Source organism: Hippoglossus stenolepis, chromosome 5 (genome assembly GCF_022539355.2).
Source record: "Hippoglossus stenolepis isolate QCI-W04-F060 chromosome 5, HSTE1.2, whole genome shotgun sequence".
NCBI lineage: Eukaryota > Metazoa > Chordata > Actinopteri > Pleuronectiformes > Pleuronectidae > Hippoglossus > Hippoglossus stenolepis.
Genome location: NC_061487.1, coordinates 25,691,459 through 25,709,135, shown reverse-complemented (window position 1 = coordinate 25,709,135; position 17,677 = coordinate 25,691,459). Strand labels below are relative to the sequence as shown.

The following is a 17,677-nucleotide window of genomic DNA, read 5'->3' as shown; positions in this document are numbered from 1 at the left end:
CTTTCATCAACGGCCACAGAAAACGTGAAGGAGTTAGAATGAAGCTGCTGCGTGTGACACCGACACCAGCACCAAGCAGAAGATCGTTAGCATCTCGCTAACATGCACACAGGAGTGATCAGGAGGTGATGGAGAGAAATATAAAGATTGATGTTACTCTGCATCTCTGCAATAAAGTACAAACTGTGAACCTGAAAACTCTTTGGACTTTGGATGTTTTGGCTGCATGTGATGAAACATAGGACATTAGGAAAAAGGGTGTTAGAGGTCAAACACAATCTTAAGATGTTTTACCACTGCATAGTATATAATATTTCAAATTTTATCTTATTATTTTACATTCAATTAATCTTATCTTATCTTATCTTATCTTATCTCATCTTATCTCATCTTATCTTATCTTATTAGGCGACTGTGTCATATGAGGATATATTAATATTTACAATTTGTTCCGTGGCCCCAAATAAGCAAATCGATGAAACCTTGCAGAGATTCAAATGTAATGTTCATCTGTACATTCGACCGTAACTCCAGTTAAAGATGTAATAGTGTGAACGTAGTTTCAGTAACTGTAGACATTTGGATGCACAGTAAGGGACCAATTATAAAACAGTGTATAGTTGTATGAGTGTCTCAATGCGAGATCTCCTTCCTTTTAGAATTTATAGAAAAACACACACTGACACGAGTCTTGCTGACATATCTGCTGTAAATATTTTATTATTGCACAAGGCTTATTTTATGTATTTTTCATATCCCCCTGAAATGCGGGCTGTCTCGATACATACGATGTTATTCTATATAAAATATGTGCATGTGGAGTTGTGCACCATGTTTGTGAACCTGATCCTGATTCTGGGGTTAAATCGTTATTTCACAGACACTTTGCACATTGAGTGTAATTAAAACACATTATCTACCTGCTGTGTCAATCATTTCAAGGAGAATGGTTCTTGTTGAGTTGTTTTTGTGTCTCTGGGTATTTCTCTGTGACCCGAGGTTCCCGGTTTACATTGAGTGCAGGTTGTGGTTCATTATTAATACATTTGAAAGTAACAGACGATCTGTCATCATATATTAAATTATAGATGTGTAATGACTGTTACCCACACAGTTCGTTCAGAAGGTAGTCGCTGCCTCGAGGTTTCAGACAGTGTCCAAATTGCACAGAAGATTATTATATTATGATCATTATGCCTGTAATGAACTCATTAGCCACGTTTAATGTCTAATGACCAGTGATTAGAAGAGAAGGCTTTTACCACAACACACACAAAGTATCGAGCTCTTTTATTAAAGCAGATGTGACAGGAAGAAACTTTACTCGCTGCTGTTGGAGTATTCTAAAGTTAGAAGTCGTGAGTACAGGTCTGTCAGCGTTTTATTCCTGGACTGTTAAAAGTTCCCTCTCTGAATACTGGAGATTAACGCAGGGCTTGAATGTTTTGTTCGTCTTCCTGAACTGATTCAGATTTGCTCTCAAACTGCTGCGCCTGATTCAGTTTAAGCCTCTGATTATGACTCAAACACCCATTTCTCACAGGAGATGATATTCGCTCACTGAAGTTATAAAAGGAATAGGAGAAGCACCATTCTCCCTACAAGTCAGCGTACCATCAAAAAGATTTTCAAGCTGTTAAAGGGTCATTATGCAACATTTTTACCTACGATAATAGAGTCAAACTTATTTTTTATGGTTCACTGACTCGGAATAGGGAGAATGTTTCCTCTTTCATTTCCACTGCTCACCCTGAACGGCTGCTCGTGCTCTACGCAGCGTTGGTGAGTGGGTACGAGCTCCTGTGAGAAACGTGTAGAGCTGCTTTCAGACGGACACTGAACTTCAGATGATCTCCTGAATATAACTGGAGGATCTGTAAGTGAGAACGCAAAGGTCCGAGTCAGTTTCTCCTGCCAGATAATGTCCGACTGAGTGAGTGACAGTGTCAGGTTTTTTTTTATTGATTAAGTTGTTATTTTATCCACATACACACAAGAGTGAAAACGATATCCTGCTCGTGCACAGGAGTAAAACATGTCAATCATACAGCGGTAATGTGTAACTGAGTCCGATATGCATTTGTAATATTTGTAATAAATCCCAAAGCAGACATAGACTCCACCAGTCACACAAGCTGATGAACAAACTGAAAGATTTAAAGTGGAAGAATACAGCGAGAACACAAAGCTCATTCTGTGTCTGTCGTCTACTTCCATCACATTTCTGCCGAATGAGGAAAAACAAATGTACGATAATATAAAACAAGCCAGGTTCTGACTTCACAGGCTTTTCCCCTCTGACAGTTTTAAGATCATACCTGAGTGTCGTTTCCAAAGTAAACAACATAAACCAGAAGGTCTCCTGAAAGTCAGACAAGACTCAACTCTGTTGTTTGTGTTGTTCCACTGTTCACAGGAAGACGGAGCTTCATTCATCACCTCAGCTGACAAATGAATGAATGTAGGACGTATTAGGGCCATATTGAAGAAAATAAATCCTGAGATCTCGAGAATAATGTCGTAATGTAACAAGAATAAAGTTGAAATTGCAAACAAAGTTGTAATATTATGAAAATGAAGTTCTAACATGACAAAAATAAAGTTATAAAGTCCTAAAATTGTGAGAACAAAGTCGTAAAACTAAAATTTAAAATAATTAGCATGGAGAACCGGCCCTTTAAATGTCACTAAAATGCAATCAAGGATTAGTTCTTTCTCTGGAACAGATGCCGTTTCTTGCACAATTTGTCAAAGTTCAGATTCTTGTAATATTATGACTTTATTCTGGAAATCAGTTTTATTTTCTTTCTCTAACTGACCCTAATACTCCGTCATTCAAACGTGGAGTAAATTTACTTGAGTAACCGTGATTCTTTCTCTGTCTCTGACCCGTCTGCACTCGTTATCTCTGCCTGTGGATCCCGTGCCTGCTGTTCTTCTCCTCCGTCCCTGAAGCTGGGAGCTAATGAATTAACATCTACCCACACTGCGATGCCTGAGGAGCTCTTAAGCGTTCCATCACTGTACTTTCTTATTCACTTCTACTAAAGTGCTTTATCAGGCCTCAGGGTTAACATGAGGATCTCGTATCGATAATCGATCAGTCCCTTACCTCCACAAGTCATCCCACTTTTCTGTGTTGACGCTGGAAGATAGTTGGACCAGCTCAGTTTCATCTGTCACTGTCACTGCCTGTCACTCTGCCTGCTGCTCGCTTTGCCTGATTCAGCTCCTGCCACCTGCTGTCGACACTGTTTCAACTCTTCCTCTTCATCTTCTCGGCTCTTTCATCCTGGAGATCAAATGGTAATTTTACATATATGTGTGGTTTATTAAAAACTACAGATATCATGCTTCCATAGTGTCATATAATGAAAACCCCGACCAAATGAGTGGAGAAACAAAAACCTTCCATCCTGTCTTTGTCTGTGACATTGATGAAAATGCTGATCAGGCTCAGTCGACCTTGATTTTGGCTCAGGACAATTTTTCAAAGTACTTTTAGAATTTAAAAAGGTTTCTTATCGGTCTGTTCCAACAAAGTTACAAGGTGTCATACAATTGTTTGAGGAATATGACAATGATGCAGCATAAATCATAACTTTCAGAAATCTGATTTTTTTCAAAGCAGATTTTGAACAAGCTTTCTTCACCACTATGTCAACCCACTAGTTCTATTAGGCCGTGGTGCTTCAGAACCTTATTAAGATATTTATAAGTCAGTGTATCTGCACTTCTCTGGCTCCAGATGCCCAAAATGGCCGCGTTTGTATCTGGGATATTTTGGTTTCAGTGGTTTGTGGTAACTAGCTCATTTGAAACTAGTTCATTTGAAACCAGCTCATTTGAAACTAGTTCATTTGAAACCAGCTCATTTGAAACCAGCTCATTTGAAACTAGTTCATTTGAAACTAGTTCATTTGAAACCAGCTCATTTGAAACCAGCTCATTTGAAACTAGTTCATTTGAAACCAGCTCATTTGAAACCAGTTCATTTGAAACCAGTTCATTTGAAACCAGCTCATTTGAAACTAGTTCATTTGAAACTAGTTCATTTGAAACCAGCTCATTTGAAACCAGCTCATTTGAAACTAGTTCATTTGAAACCAGCTCATTTGAAACCAGTTCATTTGAAACTAGCTCACCATTTGAAACTAGCTCATTTGAAACCAGCTCATTTGAAACCAGCTCATTTGAAACCAGTTCATTTGAAACCAGCTCATTTGAAACCAGTTCATTTGAAACCAGTTCATTTGAAACCAGCTCATTTGAAACACACCAGTATTTCCTCCGACCTCATTGGGAGAGTGTTCACGTTTACCTGGTGCAGCCCACTTGTTTTCTAATCTTTTATTCCACAGATTGAACGACAGGCCTCTGACTCCGTTTGTCTCCATCAACTCTTCTCTGTGTTTCCACTTCTCTGTGCCGTATTGTTTTGATGACAGGTACCTGAAGAAAGAACCATCTGTTTGGGCTCTTTCCAGCTGTGGGTTGCCATAAACTTGAAAATTTAAGGACAAGTGGGAATCTGTTCGGTGAGGAAATAATTATATATTTTTTTTAAACTTAGCAAATACCTGCGATAAAAAAATGAGACACAGCAGGCGCAGTAACTTTCCGTCCGTCAGCTGGACTGTAAAAGTTAGTATCGGAGGTGTTTCAGACGAGTCCGGTTATTCGACTGGGACCAAATGAAAATCCTGCTGTCTCTGTGATAGACAAATCACCGTAATGTTCTCATAACATTCCAGTGGAAACTAATATCTCGCCCGGGGTGGTCAACAATATCCCTGGAATGAGCGTGTTGTATTTTGAGATATTTTTATCTCCTGCGGTGTCACTATAATATTCATACAATATTCCTTCAGGGAATTATGGGCCTGCGGCAATCAATAGTGGGTTTACTATGACCTGATTGTACTGACAGCATGCAGCAGTGGTCTCTCGCTCTGTCTCTTTCTCTTTCCACGCCTGATTCTCTGGGGGAGTCCCCTGCCACAGTGAGCCGGAGGAAGGGGGGAGGAAACAAAAATAGCAATATCCTCCAACAAGAATCATATCTGACACTGGATGTCATTTTCTAGAGTTTCCCCTCATTCCCCACTGCAGCGAAACTGCTTGTAGAACACACCCACACGTGAAGTCGTCCGCTCACACAGGAAACACACGTTGCACGCTGACACACACACACACTTGAGGACTCTTCCACCTCACACACACATAAATGAGGGAGAAGCATCATGGGGATATTAATGGAGCCGGAGACACAGACAGAGTCAATTGAGCTTTTAATAGAGCATCTCCTCTTCCTCTGTGTGGATAAATAATACAGCAGTCAGCAAATCTAGATCTAATAGATGATACTGACCTTTGGGGGGAGAGAGAGTGAGACGGAGAGGGATACACACACACACACACTCACACACACATTCACACACACACTCACACACACACTCGAGTGTCAATAGAGGCGAAGCGCTCAGACAAAGCATCTTAATCAGAATGCGACGAGGTGGTGATCAATCAGGAGGATGACGACGTAGCAGAGGCGTAGAGGCCCTGACCTGGGCTGCACTGCAGATAGAGCAGCGAGGCTCGGCCGGGCCCCTCAGAGACCCTCCTTTCTTTGCTTCTCCTCCTCCCTCTTTGTCTTTTCTCTCCCTCTCCGTGTCGTCCCTGCCTCTTCTATCTCTCTCCATCTCCCTCTTTCCATTTTGATTACTCTCTGCTGCCTCGTCTCTCTCTCCCCCTCCCTACCTCCCTATATTTCTGTCTGGTACCCACCATCTGTCATCCGTTGTCTTCCTCTGTCACCCCCCCTCGTCCCCGTTCCCCCTCTCCCACTCATTTTCACTCCCTCAATCCAATTCAAGGAGCTTTATTGGCATCATAAGATGAATTTTACTGTCTTTCTGGAACATTTGTCTTCCTCTTACTAACTCTACACTTTTTAATGCAGCTCCACAAAACTCTGCTGCGGAGGCTGCGCCAGTCACGGCCGGTCACCAGTGAGTCCAGTCCCTCACGTCAACGCCGGGAGCCAAGGCCCTGGATCGTTTATTTCCTTGCTCATGTACGAGCAGGGTTAAACTAAATGCTACTCATCCCACAATGTTTTACAAGCACAGTGGAGGAGCGAGTGTTGTAAAGGAACAAGCAGCCAAATAAAAACGTCCACACAGTCTGAGGATGGCCTTGAAGGTGACCTGTATGTGTACAGTGACACCATGTGGAGACACTCTGTAACACATCATTGTGTTGTAATGAGCTGCAGGAACCATGTATGATCTGTTTCTATCTCCACCAGGGTTGTTTATTATTTGTTGATTTGTTTGTTTGTTTGTTTGTTTGTTTGTTTGTCAGCAGGATTGTGTAAAATGTGCTCACACCAAACTTGGTTGAGTGCTGAGACGTGAAGAAGAGCCTGAATGATCTGGATTTTGGGGACTGATGCTGATGTAGATATTGTGGAGTAAATAATTAATATATCAGCTGATATATAAATAAAGAATTGTCAATTATTCCTGAGACGTATTTATAAAACCCTTACGACAAAGAAATATAATAGAGGCTTGATATTTTACCATAAACTCTGTTATAAATAACTATGAATAAAAAGAAAATACAAATACAACCAAATAACTTGAATTTAAAATTGGTCGGGCTTTGGGAAGAACCTAGTTACTTTTGGTCGTGATCCTGTTAAAGGATCGATTCAAACTTTGTTTTATTCCTTCTCTATATTTTCTTTCCTGTATTTTCATAAATTTCTCAAAAAATAATGTAAGAATCTGACAGATTAATGGTTCTGAGATCTACAAGTTTGCCTTGGCTGTGGTATTCACTCCCCTGGTGCCATTTTAGATCTCAACACTCCAAAAGTTATTTTTCACCTCTGTCCTTTTCGTCCAACTACAGAACCGACTTTGGCAAAACTTGGTGGAAGGATGAAACTTGGGCCAAAAAAGAATCCATTAAACTTTGTCTTGGATCCAGACAAAGGGACAGATGCACTTTCTTTGACATTGCAAGATAGAGCATTTTCTGACATTTTCCCCCTAGAGTCTCATTCTAGTTTTAATACTTTATTTTTTCCTTATCTACCTCACGACACAAGAGCAAAATGTCAGACCACTACAGGAGTTTCGCAGCATGTTGGATGAATCAGTAAAAACTGAGAATTAATCCTGTAGGTTGTAATATTTGCTGTTTCTTACTGTTCCTCTTTAAATTGGCTCCGATTATAGATTTTGACCATTTGTAACATGTTCAAAACCATGTGTTAGAAGTGAAGGCAATGTCATACATTGTGAAACATATCTAAACATATCAAAGTCAACTTTGTTGTTAGTTCTGCCACATGTACGAGACATAGAGGGGATTGAAATTCTGTTTCTCTATAATTACCGGTGTAAACACAGAAATAGACAAAACACATAATAATTATAAGAATAAAACTTTATTTATACAGCCCTTTTGAAAAACAAGTTCACGAAGTTTCACGCCTTACACTGGGAACCAAGAGCAAAATATATAAGTACGCAGAATATTAAGTACTTAAATGACATAAGAACATAACATAGGATGTGAGTGCTGCAAACCAGAATAGTGCTAAAATGGATAAAAAGGGATCAATCTGCCTGCATGCAGTGAAATAAATAACTTATTTGATCCCCAACTTCTCCAGAGAGCCGGGTGAAATATCAAAAGAACAGTTTTCATGTTATTTCCACGTTAATCATACTCAGATTAATCATATTATACTCAGATGTCAGCAGAACAGAGCTGTAACATCCCAGGTTGGTGTGTGAGAAGAAGCAGTGAAGGTTCAGACTCATCCTGTGTGTGACTCCTCCGACCTGAACTCGTGAGGCTGAGGTTCGATTCTCCCAGACTCTCTAGTACTTTTCCAAGAGGAGATGTCAGCACTTTGTGCGAGGGACTTGTCTCCGTATCCAGGAAGTGACGGTGAGGACTGAACGGGGTCGAAACAAGCTGAGGGAGGTCGTCCTGTCTCTACAAAAGAAGTTGGGTGGAAGAGGAGCTCCGTCAAGCTGGACAGACACAGACCTGGACCGGAAGTTGTACGTTTGGCCCTTCAATATAAAAAGGCACAGACCTGGGTTGTTGAAATATAAAAACATTCATATTCATCTTCATAATCTGTGGTGTGTGGCATCTAGAAAATGCATATACACTAAATCTCTGGTGGTCGCCAAAGTGGGGGGGCACGAGCCAAAAAGGAGCCACTCAACCTTGTCTTCTCTCAGCTAGAACATTATGTGCCCCCAGATTATCTGTATGATGCCTTCTACTCATTCCTTTACAAAACATGCAACATACAAGCATTACACCATAAACTGTGTGTGAAGATGGATAACCACTCTCCACTTCCCCCCCACTATCCAGAAATTAAGCCAAAATATCCTCCATCAGAAAAGTTGTCTACTCGTCCCAGTCCTCCAGGATCCAAAATCCTGAATCTCATTGTTTCTTGAGAAACTAATAAAAAACCCTTGAGATAATCAGAATCAGCTTTATTTAGGAATTTGACTCTAGTGTAGTTGCGCTCAGTGTACTTACACAAATAGTCACACAATTAACCACAGACTACCAGAAACTAACTGATGTTATAGATAGAGAGATAGAGAGAGAGAGAGAGAGAGAGAGAGAGAGAGAGAGAGAGAGAGAGATAGATAGATAGGTAGATAGATAGATAGATAAATAGATAGATAGAGATAGATAGATTAGATAGATAGATAGATAGATAGATATGGACCACCAAATAAATAAACCAAAAAAAGGTTAATTCCTCCATCTCTGTGAAAAGGCACGTTGCTTGAAGGAATTTTAACCTTTTATTTTGAAAATATGAAGCGGAAGCCCCGTGTTGCATTCACTGGCTTCCCGTTCTTCTGCCTGTGGGAATCTGGGTCCTGAGTGAAAAACACCGTCCAGGGGAGCGACCAACTTCTGCGTGTGTTTTTATTACCGTTATTTATTTTTTTTCATTCCTCCAACCGCCTCGCCTCTCTCTCAGAAAAACTTGCCCGGCCGAGAAGCGGCAGAGCGCGGCGCTGACACCGCAGCTTCACCGACGGAGACGCGGCGGAGTTGTTTGTGAAGTCGGGGTGAAAATGGAGAGCTCAGCTGAGTGAGAGTGGGGTGAGGAGGCTGGGTTTGGCAGAGCTGCGGGTCCTGCCCTTCTGCTAGCTGCTAGCTAGCATGCTAACACACACTCCGAAGTTACGAGGTGAGCCTCAAAGTCACTCTGTCACTTGTTTTGTTAAAACGATTGTGGATGTTTTTACCGACAGTCGCACAGTTTCCATACGTTGCCGAGAGAAGTGGTCTGATGGTGTTTTGGGTGCAGAAAGAAAAACCACTGACATGGCTCAGGCCTTATCTTAACTGAACTTAAACACACTGTAAAGTCTCTTAAGTACATTCACAGTGTCATGTTTCATTTATTTTATTATGTTTTCACTTGATTTTAAAGGAGCTTTCTTCTTAATCAGCTGTTTTCATGTCTGACAAAGTAAAGGAAGTTGTTACACATTTGTTACACAATATTTCTAATAATAACTCCAACAAACTTTCTGGTAATTGAGGTTTTTTTCTTTTTAAAATGACAAATTAAAACTTGTCTGTGATCAAACCCTGCACGAGCTGACTTTTACAATATGTCCTCCTTTATTGGCAAAATGGCAAAATGGCAAATCCCTGTGCACACAATGTTCACAGGAAGCTGTTGCCATGTCAGTATTCAGCATATATCCACAGACACGGTGCCTGTCCATGTATCTGTTGAGCCCAAACCATGAAGTCTCGAGTTTCATATTGCATTTTTACGTTCTTCCTTTCAGAGCCTCCCTCCACTGTGATTCTCCAGGGGAGCTGCTCTATCTGCAGTCCGACCGCTGCTGACGCTGCAGCTTCTCCCGATGGATCCCAGCAGAGTTGATGGTGTGATTGTCTGTGGAAGTTCTGCGTGAATCCTGAGGACGATGATGCATTTCTGCTAAAGGCGACCATACTTACAAGTTGGTTCAAAGCAGCTCTTCTCCTGATCAATCGTTGTTTGTGCAGCGAGGATCCAAACCCACCGTTGCAATTTTCTCCATAACATTTTAACGTCATCTGAGATGGGGCCCTGGTAGCTTCTTCAAGGGGTTTGAGGTCCCCCCCCCCTGGCTGCATACAGTGTGTGGGCATAAGACCCATCAACACAGGTCTATAAAAGAAAACTGTGACCCGATGGTAAAGCACTTGCTGTGGGAGTGGAGACGCCCGACGTGATTACCAGAATGCATTAATGAGCTCCTCGGCTGTTAAACTGGACCTAAGTGGATGTATTGCTTGTGTTCATGAGCTGTGACTGCTGATGCCAGCTCATTGGGACTTGAGGGGGTGTAATCAGCTTTATTCATGAACCCTCTGACTCCGCGTGGGTACGGCCTGGATGTTGGATGTCCTGAGTGTGTTGAATCTGCTGTAGCGGTGATGAGGCAGGGCTCCTGGTGGCCTGCGTGGCTGAATGGGCAGCGGCCCAAGGTGATGTGATGGGTTGCAGGAACAGTAAGGTCCTCCCTGAGCCTCCGGGGGATGTTCAGTTGGACCTGGTCAAAAAGGTCAGTAAAAGAAACTTATAATAAGTTGATCATGTCCTCTATTAAAAGTCACGTAACTGTATTAAATGCATGTCACAGCTTCTTACAGCCTGTCTTCAGATGTCTTGTTGTGTCAGACCCACCAAATTATATTGATATAAAAGCAGAGAAAACTATGCTTTCCTCACGTTGTCAAGCTCGTGCAAGAAAATACTGTGTTTTAGCTTAACAAGGAAAACTTCACTGTAGATCAACTAATTAGTGAATCTAGCTACTTATTAAAGATTTGTGTTTATAATTGAATGTGAATTATATTATTCTAATAACATTATTTGATGATTTTTCAGGTTGATCCTCCGCAGCCCCCCCAGACAGATATCTTCAAGCACTTCATACGAGGGGATGGCACTGGAAGCAAGATGGGCGGGGGTGGGGGCGGTGACAAGGCCGACTCCACCTCCCCATATCAGGCCCAGGCACAAGCTGCCACTCCTACCGCTTCCGCCCAGCCGCCCAAGGACGCGTCCGAACTGTCGGACCCTCAGCGGAAGAAGGTGGCAAAATATCGAGCCAAGTTTGATCCACGGGTCACAGCCAAGTACGACATCAAAGCTCTGATAGGACGAGGGAGTTTTAGCCGGGTTGTTCGTGTGGAACACAAGAGCACGCGGCAGCCGTACGCCATCAAGATGATAGAGACTCGTTATCGGGAGGGGAGGGAGGTGTGCGAGTCCGAGCTGTGTGTTCTCAGGCGTGTTCGTCACACCAATATAATCCAGCTGATGGAGGTGTTTGAGACGGCGGAACGTGTCTACATGGTGATGGAGCTCGCCACTGGAGGAGAGCTCTTCGACCGGATCATCGCTCGTGGCTCCTTCACAGAGCGGGATGCCACCCGGGTGCTGCAGATGGTGCTGGACGGCGTCAAGTATCTCCACACGTTGGGGATCACTCACCGAGATCTGAAGCCGGAGAACCTGCTCTACTATCACCCCGGGGCCGATTCCAAGATCATCATCACCGACTTCGGTTTGGCCAGCAGCAGGAAGAAGGGGGACGAGTGTCTGATGAAGACCACCTGCGGCACGCCGGAGTACATCGCGCCTGAGATCCTGGTGAGGAAGCCCTACACGAACGCTGTGGACATGTGGGCGCTGGGGGTGATATCGTACATCCTGCTGAGTGGAACCATGCCGTTCGAGGACGACAACCGCATGCGGCTGTACCGACAAATCCTCAAGGGGAAGTACAGCTTCTCCGGAGAGGTGAGGAGTTACAGTAGATGCAAGTCACACACACACGCTCTCCAGCAGACTTCACCCATATTTGGACAACATTCCTCACACCGCAGGAGGCTTTGTCAACAAATTTCCAAGAAGTTCAGCTTTTCCTGTGAGGTGGCACGATTCTAACACTGATACACACATTTTTGCACTTAACTCCTGAATTCTCACTTTATGTCCATTTCGACCTCATGTACTTTTTACCTCAGTCTCATTTATTCAACCTCTCTAAGTCAATATGCCCCCTCCCCTGTGTGTGTGTGCACAATAATTTATGCTCTATCTGTGTATCTAGTTGGAAGAATGCTGACTAGTCTGTTCCTTTGTTTCATAGCGTGGGATGTTTATGTTGCAAGTGGGTTTTACCAAAGAGGCCCTCGGTTAATGTTTGCCCCACATACAGCTTCTCCAGCGCAGATAATAGCTCCGTGGTTTTGTCGTATTTTACAGGGAGTAGTCGGATCATCTCAGTTTTTATGCCCCTGTGGCGGCAGCTGGAGGCTTTAGGTTTTCGGGTTGTCGTTGCCTTTTTCATTTCTTCAAATTTGTTGGGCTCTAGGATGAAGAGACTAGATTTTGGGGGTCAAAGGTCAAGGTTGGTGTAACCTGATGTTTGTCCCAATGCTGTGAATGTGATACGCTTTAGGAACGCAGGTAGTTTTATTATATCTGGCACAAATGACTATTTGCAATCACGAGGAACTGAGAGGACTTTGCTGTTTAAAGGTCACTGTGCCCTCACAGTGCAGGTTCTTGGCCATAACTCAACAATTAATATGTTAATTATGACAAAATACACTTTATACGTTTTATAAAATTCAGTCAAAGTCAGACGTGGATGTTAAGTGCAACTTGGCTGGTTGAGTGAAGCACACAACCCTGAGGTGTGAATTCTAATCTGTGGATGAGTCCAGATTTGAACCTGACATGTGAGATAAAGTCACATCTGACCAATCATCCCCACGAACCCTGTTTTTAAGCTGAGGGGTTCAAATAGTAAAGTAACACTGACTGAAAAAGAGGTTTGTCTCCTTGTTCACTGTCTTAATCTCTACGAATATGAAATAATAGCAAAATTGTGCTGCTGTGATGGTTCTGCATTGATTGGGGTATTTTGAATAAGCTTTTAAGTGAGAGCTGGAGCAGACTCTAATGTTTTTCCCTCAGGGATTTGTTCTTTTACAGCTGTGACAAATAATGTTCATGTTTACAGCTGCAGTCCAGGAATGAATCACAGCCTGGACAGACAAAAAATGTAGAGTCGTGTTCTTAAGTGTTTGTCGGAGGTTTTGACTCACGACTCGTCATTTATACCAAACAGACTCAACAGATGTTTCCAAAAACATTTGATATAAAGGACATTTTATTTTACATAAGATCACATGGAAACTTGACATTCAGAGACACAGGAAATTCAATATCAAGTCTGACTATTTAAAAAAAAATCTTAGAAGTCACATTGTGTACAATAAACCTAAACAACAAAGTACTGTCTTTAGTGGACGGGACATTATCAGCTTTCTATTGCTCTGCTGCCCTCTTGTGTTTAGTGGAGGGAGCTTCATACACAATTATTTTATCAGGTTCTATTATATACTTTTTTACGTGCATTACGAAGGAGGTGACAAAAATAAATGTGAATAAAAGAACAAAATAATTATTAACAGCACAAACTGAACTTATAACATTAACAATTCCTTTTCCGTTGATTAGTGCTATGTGATGCAGCTACGAGGCAGAGTATTAGAAACAGCTCTGCGCCCACATCTCAGTTAGGAAACCACTGGTTTAATCCTGGCACTGACTCAGCTTGTTGTTAACATGTCTCACATCTGTCTCCCGTCTCTAGCCGTGGCCCAGTGTGTCCAACCTGGCCAAAGACTTTGTGGAGCGAATTCTGACGGTGGACCCCAGCGAGCGGCTCACCGCTGGCCAGGCCCTCAAGCACCCCTGGGTCGTCAGCATGGCCGCATCCTCTTCCATGAAGAACCTACAGCGCTGTATATCTCAGAACCTGCTGAAGCGGGCGTCTTCGCGCTGCCACAGCACCAAGTCGGCACAGTCCACGCGCTCCAGCCGCTCCACCAAATCCAACAAAGCCCGTCGGGTGCGTGAGAAGGAGCTGCGCGAGCTGAACCGTCGCTATCAGCAGCAGTACAACGGCTGACGCAGGGAGCAGGACAGCTAATGACTGCAGCGGACCTTGTACTTTAAGGGAAACAGCACTACAGAGACTGATCTTTCACAATGACTGCCACCATTCTATGATGCTTCCAGTGTTAAAGGCCAAAATGGGTTAAAATCCCCCCAAAAACCATTGCCTTTTTAAAAAAGAAGGCAATAATGTGACTGAATCAGTTTCTTCAAGCAAAAATCTAATTGAGGTTGAAAAGTAACTGAGCCAATTGAGGCGATTGAGCAAATCAAAGGTGATTCCTGATCCATAAAGACAGTGAAATGAATGAGATCCTTATGGTATTGTGTCTCCTGATGAGGACACAGAAGGACACACCAGCGAAGTGTTTCATTCCATCATCTCTCCGTCCGTTCCTCCACCTTCTCCTGGGCTGGACGGTGCCTTCCACTCCTTTTTTCATTTTTGTCTTTCAATTCCTGTGTCTCTACATATTTATTTATTATTGTTGACGTGATTATTAGTCTCCATTCAAATGGTCACTGGATAATGACCTTCTGCGAGGATCTGTTGAACAGAGTTCTGGGTACTGACGTTTCTAAGAAGAAGGGGATACTTCTAGAAGTGGGAACCCAACCCCCCCCCCCCCTCACTCATTCCTGATTGAAAATTGCTGTGAATTTCTTATTTTACTTATTGTACGGACCTTGTCTTAAGATATGGACGATGGAAACACACTGCAACACCACCACGCTATTGAAGGCCAAAATGAAGGCATATTTTCTAGTAGTCAATTCAAAGCTTATCTAATCTTGCCATTACTGCTCTGTTAACATCAGTGTTCGGATGCTGTCAAAAGATTGTGAAGCTGTTCTGTGTTTAATCTTAAATGTATTGTATTATACAGTCCTACTTCCTTTTATTTTACTTGACCCCAAAGGTGTTAGCCATTAGCCTGCCCTGCTAGAGAAGAGCAGTATTCAAATCATTCATTTGACATATTGGTATGTGGGTTGATAACGAGGAGCATGTCGGCCATTAATATGTATGTTTTTAAAACGTGATTTACGAAAACCTAGCATATGCATTTTTTAGGAAAGATTTTAATTTTTCTCTTCGTGTGCACTTAATTCTGAATCGATCGAGGTTTAAAGGGAGAGTTCACCCAGGAAATGAAAATTCACTCATTATCTCCCACAAAACACTTTTGGAGTTTCAGGGATAAACAGCGTTGCAGCTGAATCCAATACAATTGAAGATATTAGTGAACTATCTTCAGATGTGTAAAAACAACAGAAAAAAACGTAACATGCCTCCATACTGCTCGTGTGGTGACATACGAGTGTCTGCAAAACCCGATATTTCATATTCGACTCTGAACGAGGTAATCTTTCCAAGTTTTAAGCCTCAAAGTCTAATATCTTCTGACGAGGTGCATTCAGGGACCGTTGGAAATGCTAACGTCTGCTAGCTTATCCACTTCTGGTGGACTTTTCTGGTGAACACGGTGGAATTGACCTTGTTTCCAGTGGAATATGAAATGTCGGGGCTTGTGGACACTTTGATGACACCACACGAGCAGCATGGAGGCATGTTGTGTTTTTTCTGTTGTTTTATTACGTCTGAAGATAAGTCACTAATATCTTCAATTGTATTGGAAACACTTCACCCCGTGAACTTTCCCTTTTAAGAGCAGAGCTGTAGCTGATCAAATCCCCAACATCCACAGTAACGATGTTTGTTTATAGTACAACACACTCTTCTGCTCTCTCTCTCTCTCTCTCTCTCCTCTTCTTTTTGAGTCTGAATCTTTACCAGTACAATACCCGTCATGTGGATGATCATCGTCCTCTCATGATGACGTATTGTGACCACTGCACTACTCAGAGCTGGAGGTATAATAACAGTATACTGAAAACTTTAGTTTGTGTGATACTGTGGTGTAGTTTGAATGATCAGGTGCTTCACTACAGTTCAGTGCTCTGGATTTTTACTGTCGTTTCTTTTTGTTGTGGATGAATTTCTAATGATTCCCAGAGATTCCTGGCATTTAATGGTCTTGATTCCCAAATCTGTCAGAAACTGTGATATTAGTAGTAACACAAAAAATTGATGGGCCTCGTTTTCCTTTTTTTGTTTTATTTCTTTAATCTGACAAAGCACTTCATGTACAAAGTTGAATAGAGTTTTGTTTAGTGTGTCTGTTATGTATTTGTCAGTGGACTCTCAGTGTAAATCAGATGGTACATTGTGGCCTTTTCTTCTTCATATGAGTGTTTTTGCTGTGATCTGCCCGCCCCCCCCTGACTCATAAAGTGAACTCTTTAACACGTACTGGAAACCTAACCGAGCCATGTCAGCTGACCTCAGTCTTTCCTTGTGTTTTTGTCTGTCGGCCTTCGCTCGCTCCAGAATGTCGTTTCTCTGATGCTACTCTTTCCATTTTCCTTGATGTAAGGATATTTTTTTACTTTCCTTGTCCCTCTGCTGTCATCTGATCTGATATCTCACCTCCTGGTGGGAGAAAACTGTTAGTGCATTTGTTTTCTTAAGACTGTAAGTGAGGCTTGAGTCATAACTGGTATCACAGCACTTAAACCTGAACTCTGCCTGTGTTTGAGAGATACGTTGCCCAAGATGTGTCCGTTGTTTCCTTTTTCACGGAGAAAATGCCTGTGGTCATATTTAAGTACACATTGTCAGTGAAGTATCATTGTCATACTTTCTACAACACAGAAGCCGCCTTCATTCTGGCTGCTGGTTCACAGATTTCTTATAGAGCAAAGCTTATGTGTGAAATCAAACATTTTCAACCCTTTTTAAAAAGCCATATACAAGAATCACAATCACAATGATTTGAAATCATTTGGAACTCAAACGAAACTGCAGTGGCTCAATTAGTCTGCAGCACTTCCAAGTACTTATTGTATGTTCAATTATAACCAAAATGAGTTCATTAGCAGTCTTTGCAGAATGTCAGCAAGTTTTCGTTTCCTGTTTTTTACATAATGTGTGTGTTTGATTATGTATAAATGCTGTCCTAAATGAAGTAGCCAACTCAACACTGTTGCCTGAAAACAGTTGTTCATCTTTTGTTACTGTGTCAGAATGAATAACACTTTGATTCCTCTACCATTAACTTTTTTATTTTTTTTAATGGTAAGTTGTATGTGCCAATAAAACACCTGAACCAGACTTTTCATATTTCATTTGTTTTATCAGTGGGTTTCTCTCTCAGCACTGATATCAGCCCTGATTCTGTCAGACAGATCGATACTGTCCTTATATCTATACAATCTATACATATATCTATCTTTACATTTATCTATACATCCATATACCTATCTATACTATTTATAACTATATCTATACATATATCTATCTTTACATCTATATATCTATACTATATATATCTATCTATATATCTATACATATATATCTATCTACATTTATTTATCTATACTATCTATCTCTATATACATCTATATCTATCTATACATGTATCTCTACATACATCAATCTATCTCTCTATCTATACAGTACATCCATCTATCTATACATATATCAATACATCTATCTATCTCTCTATCACAATAAGTCCTGTTATAATAAAGTTATGTATCGCTGCTGACTGTAGACAGCGCCCT

At 41.7% G+C, this 17,677-nt stretch overlaps 1 protein-coding gene across 1 annotated transcript; it reads left to right on the top strand.

Moving 5' to 3' along the window:
- Nucleotides 1–8,900: 8,900 nt before the first annotated feature.
- On the top strand, nucleotides 8,901–17,225 carry pskh1 (protein serine kinase H1). Its single transcript, XM_035157343.2, has 4 exons — nucleotides 8,901–9,256; nucleotides 9,870–10,634; nucleotides 10,961–11,878; nucleotides 13,746–17,225. The coding sequence occupies exons 2-4, from the start codon at nucleotides 10,566–10,568 to the stop codon at nucleotides 14,061–14,063; spliced, it is 1,305 nt and encodes a 434-aa protein (XP_035013234.1). The 5' UTR covers nucleotides 8,901–9,256; nucleotides 9,870–10,565; the 3' UTR covers nucleotides 14,064–17,225.
- Nucleotides 17,226–17,677: the final 452 nt, after the last annotated feature.

Bases quoted from the DNA above. Each gene is read 5' to 3' on its own strand.
- pskh1 (XM_035157343.2), top strand. From the start codon at position 10,566: ATGGGTTGCAGGAACAGTAAGGTCCTCCCTGAGCCTCCGGGGGATGTT. The intron at 10,635-10,960 runs GTCAGTAAAAGA...ATGATTTTTCAG, and splicing joins AGTTGGACCTGGTCAAAAAG to GTTGATCCTCCGCAGCCCCC. The intron at 11,879-13,745 runs GTGAGGAGTTAC...TCCCGTCTCTAG, and splicing joins AGTACAGCTTCTCCGGAGAG to CCGTGGCCCAGTGTGTCCAA.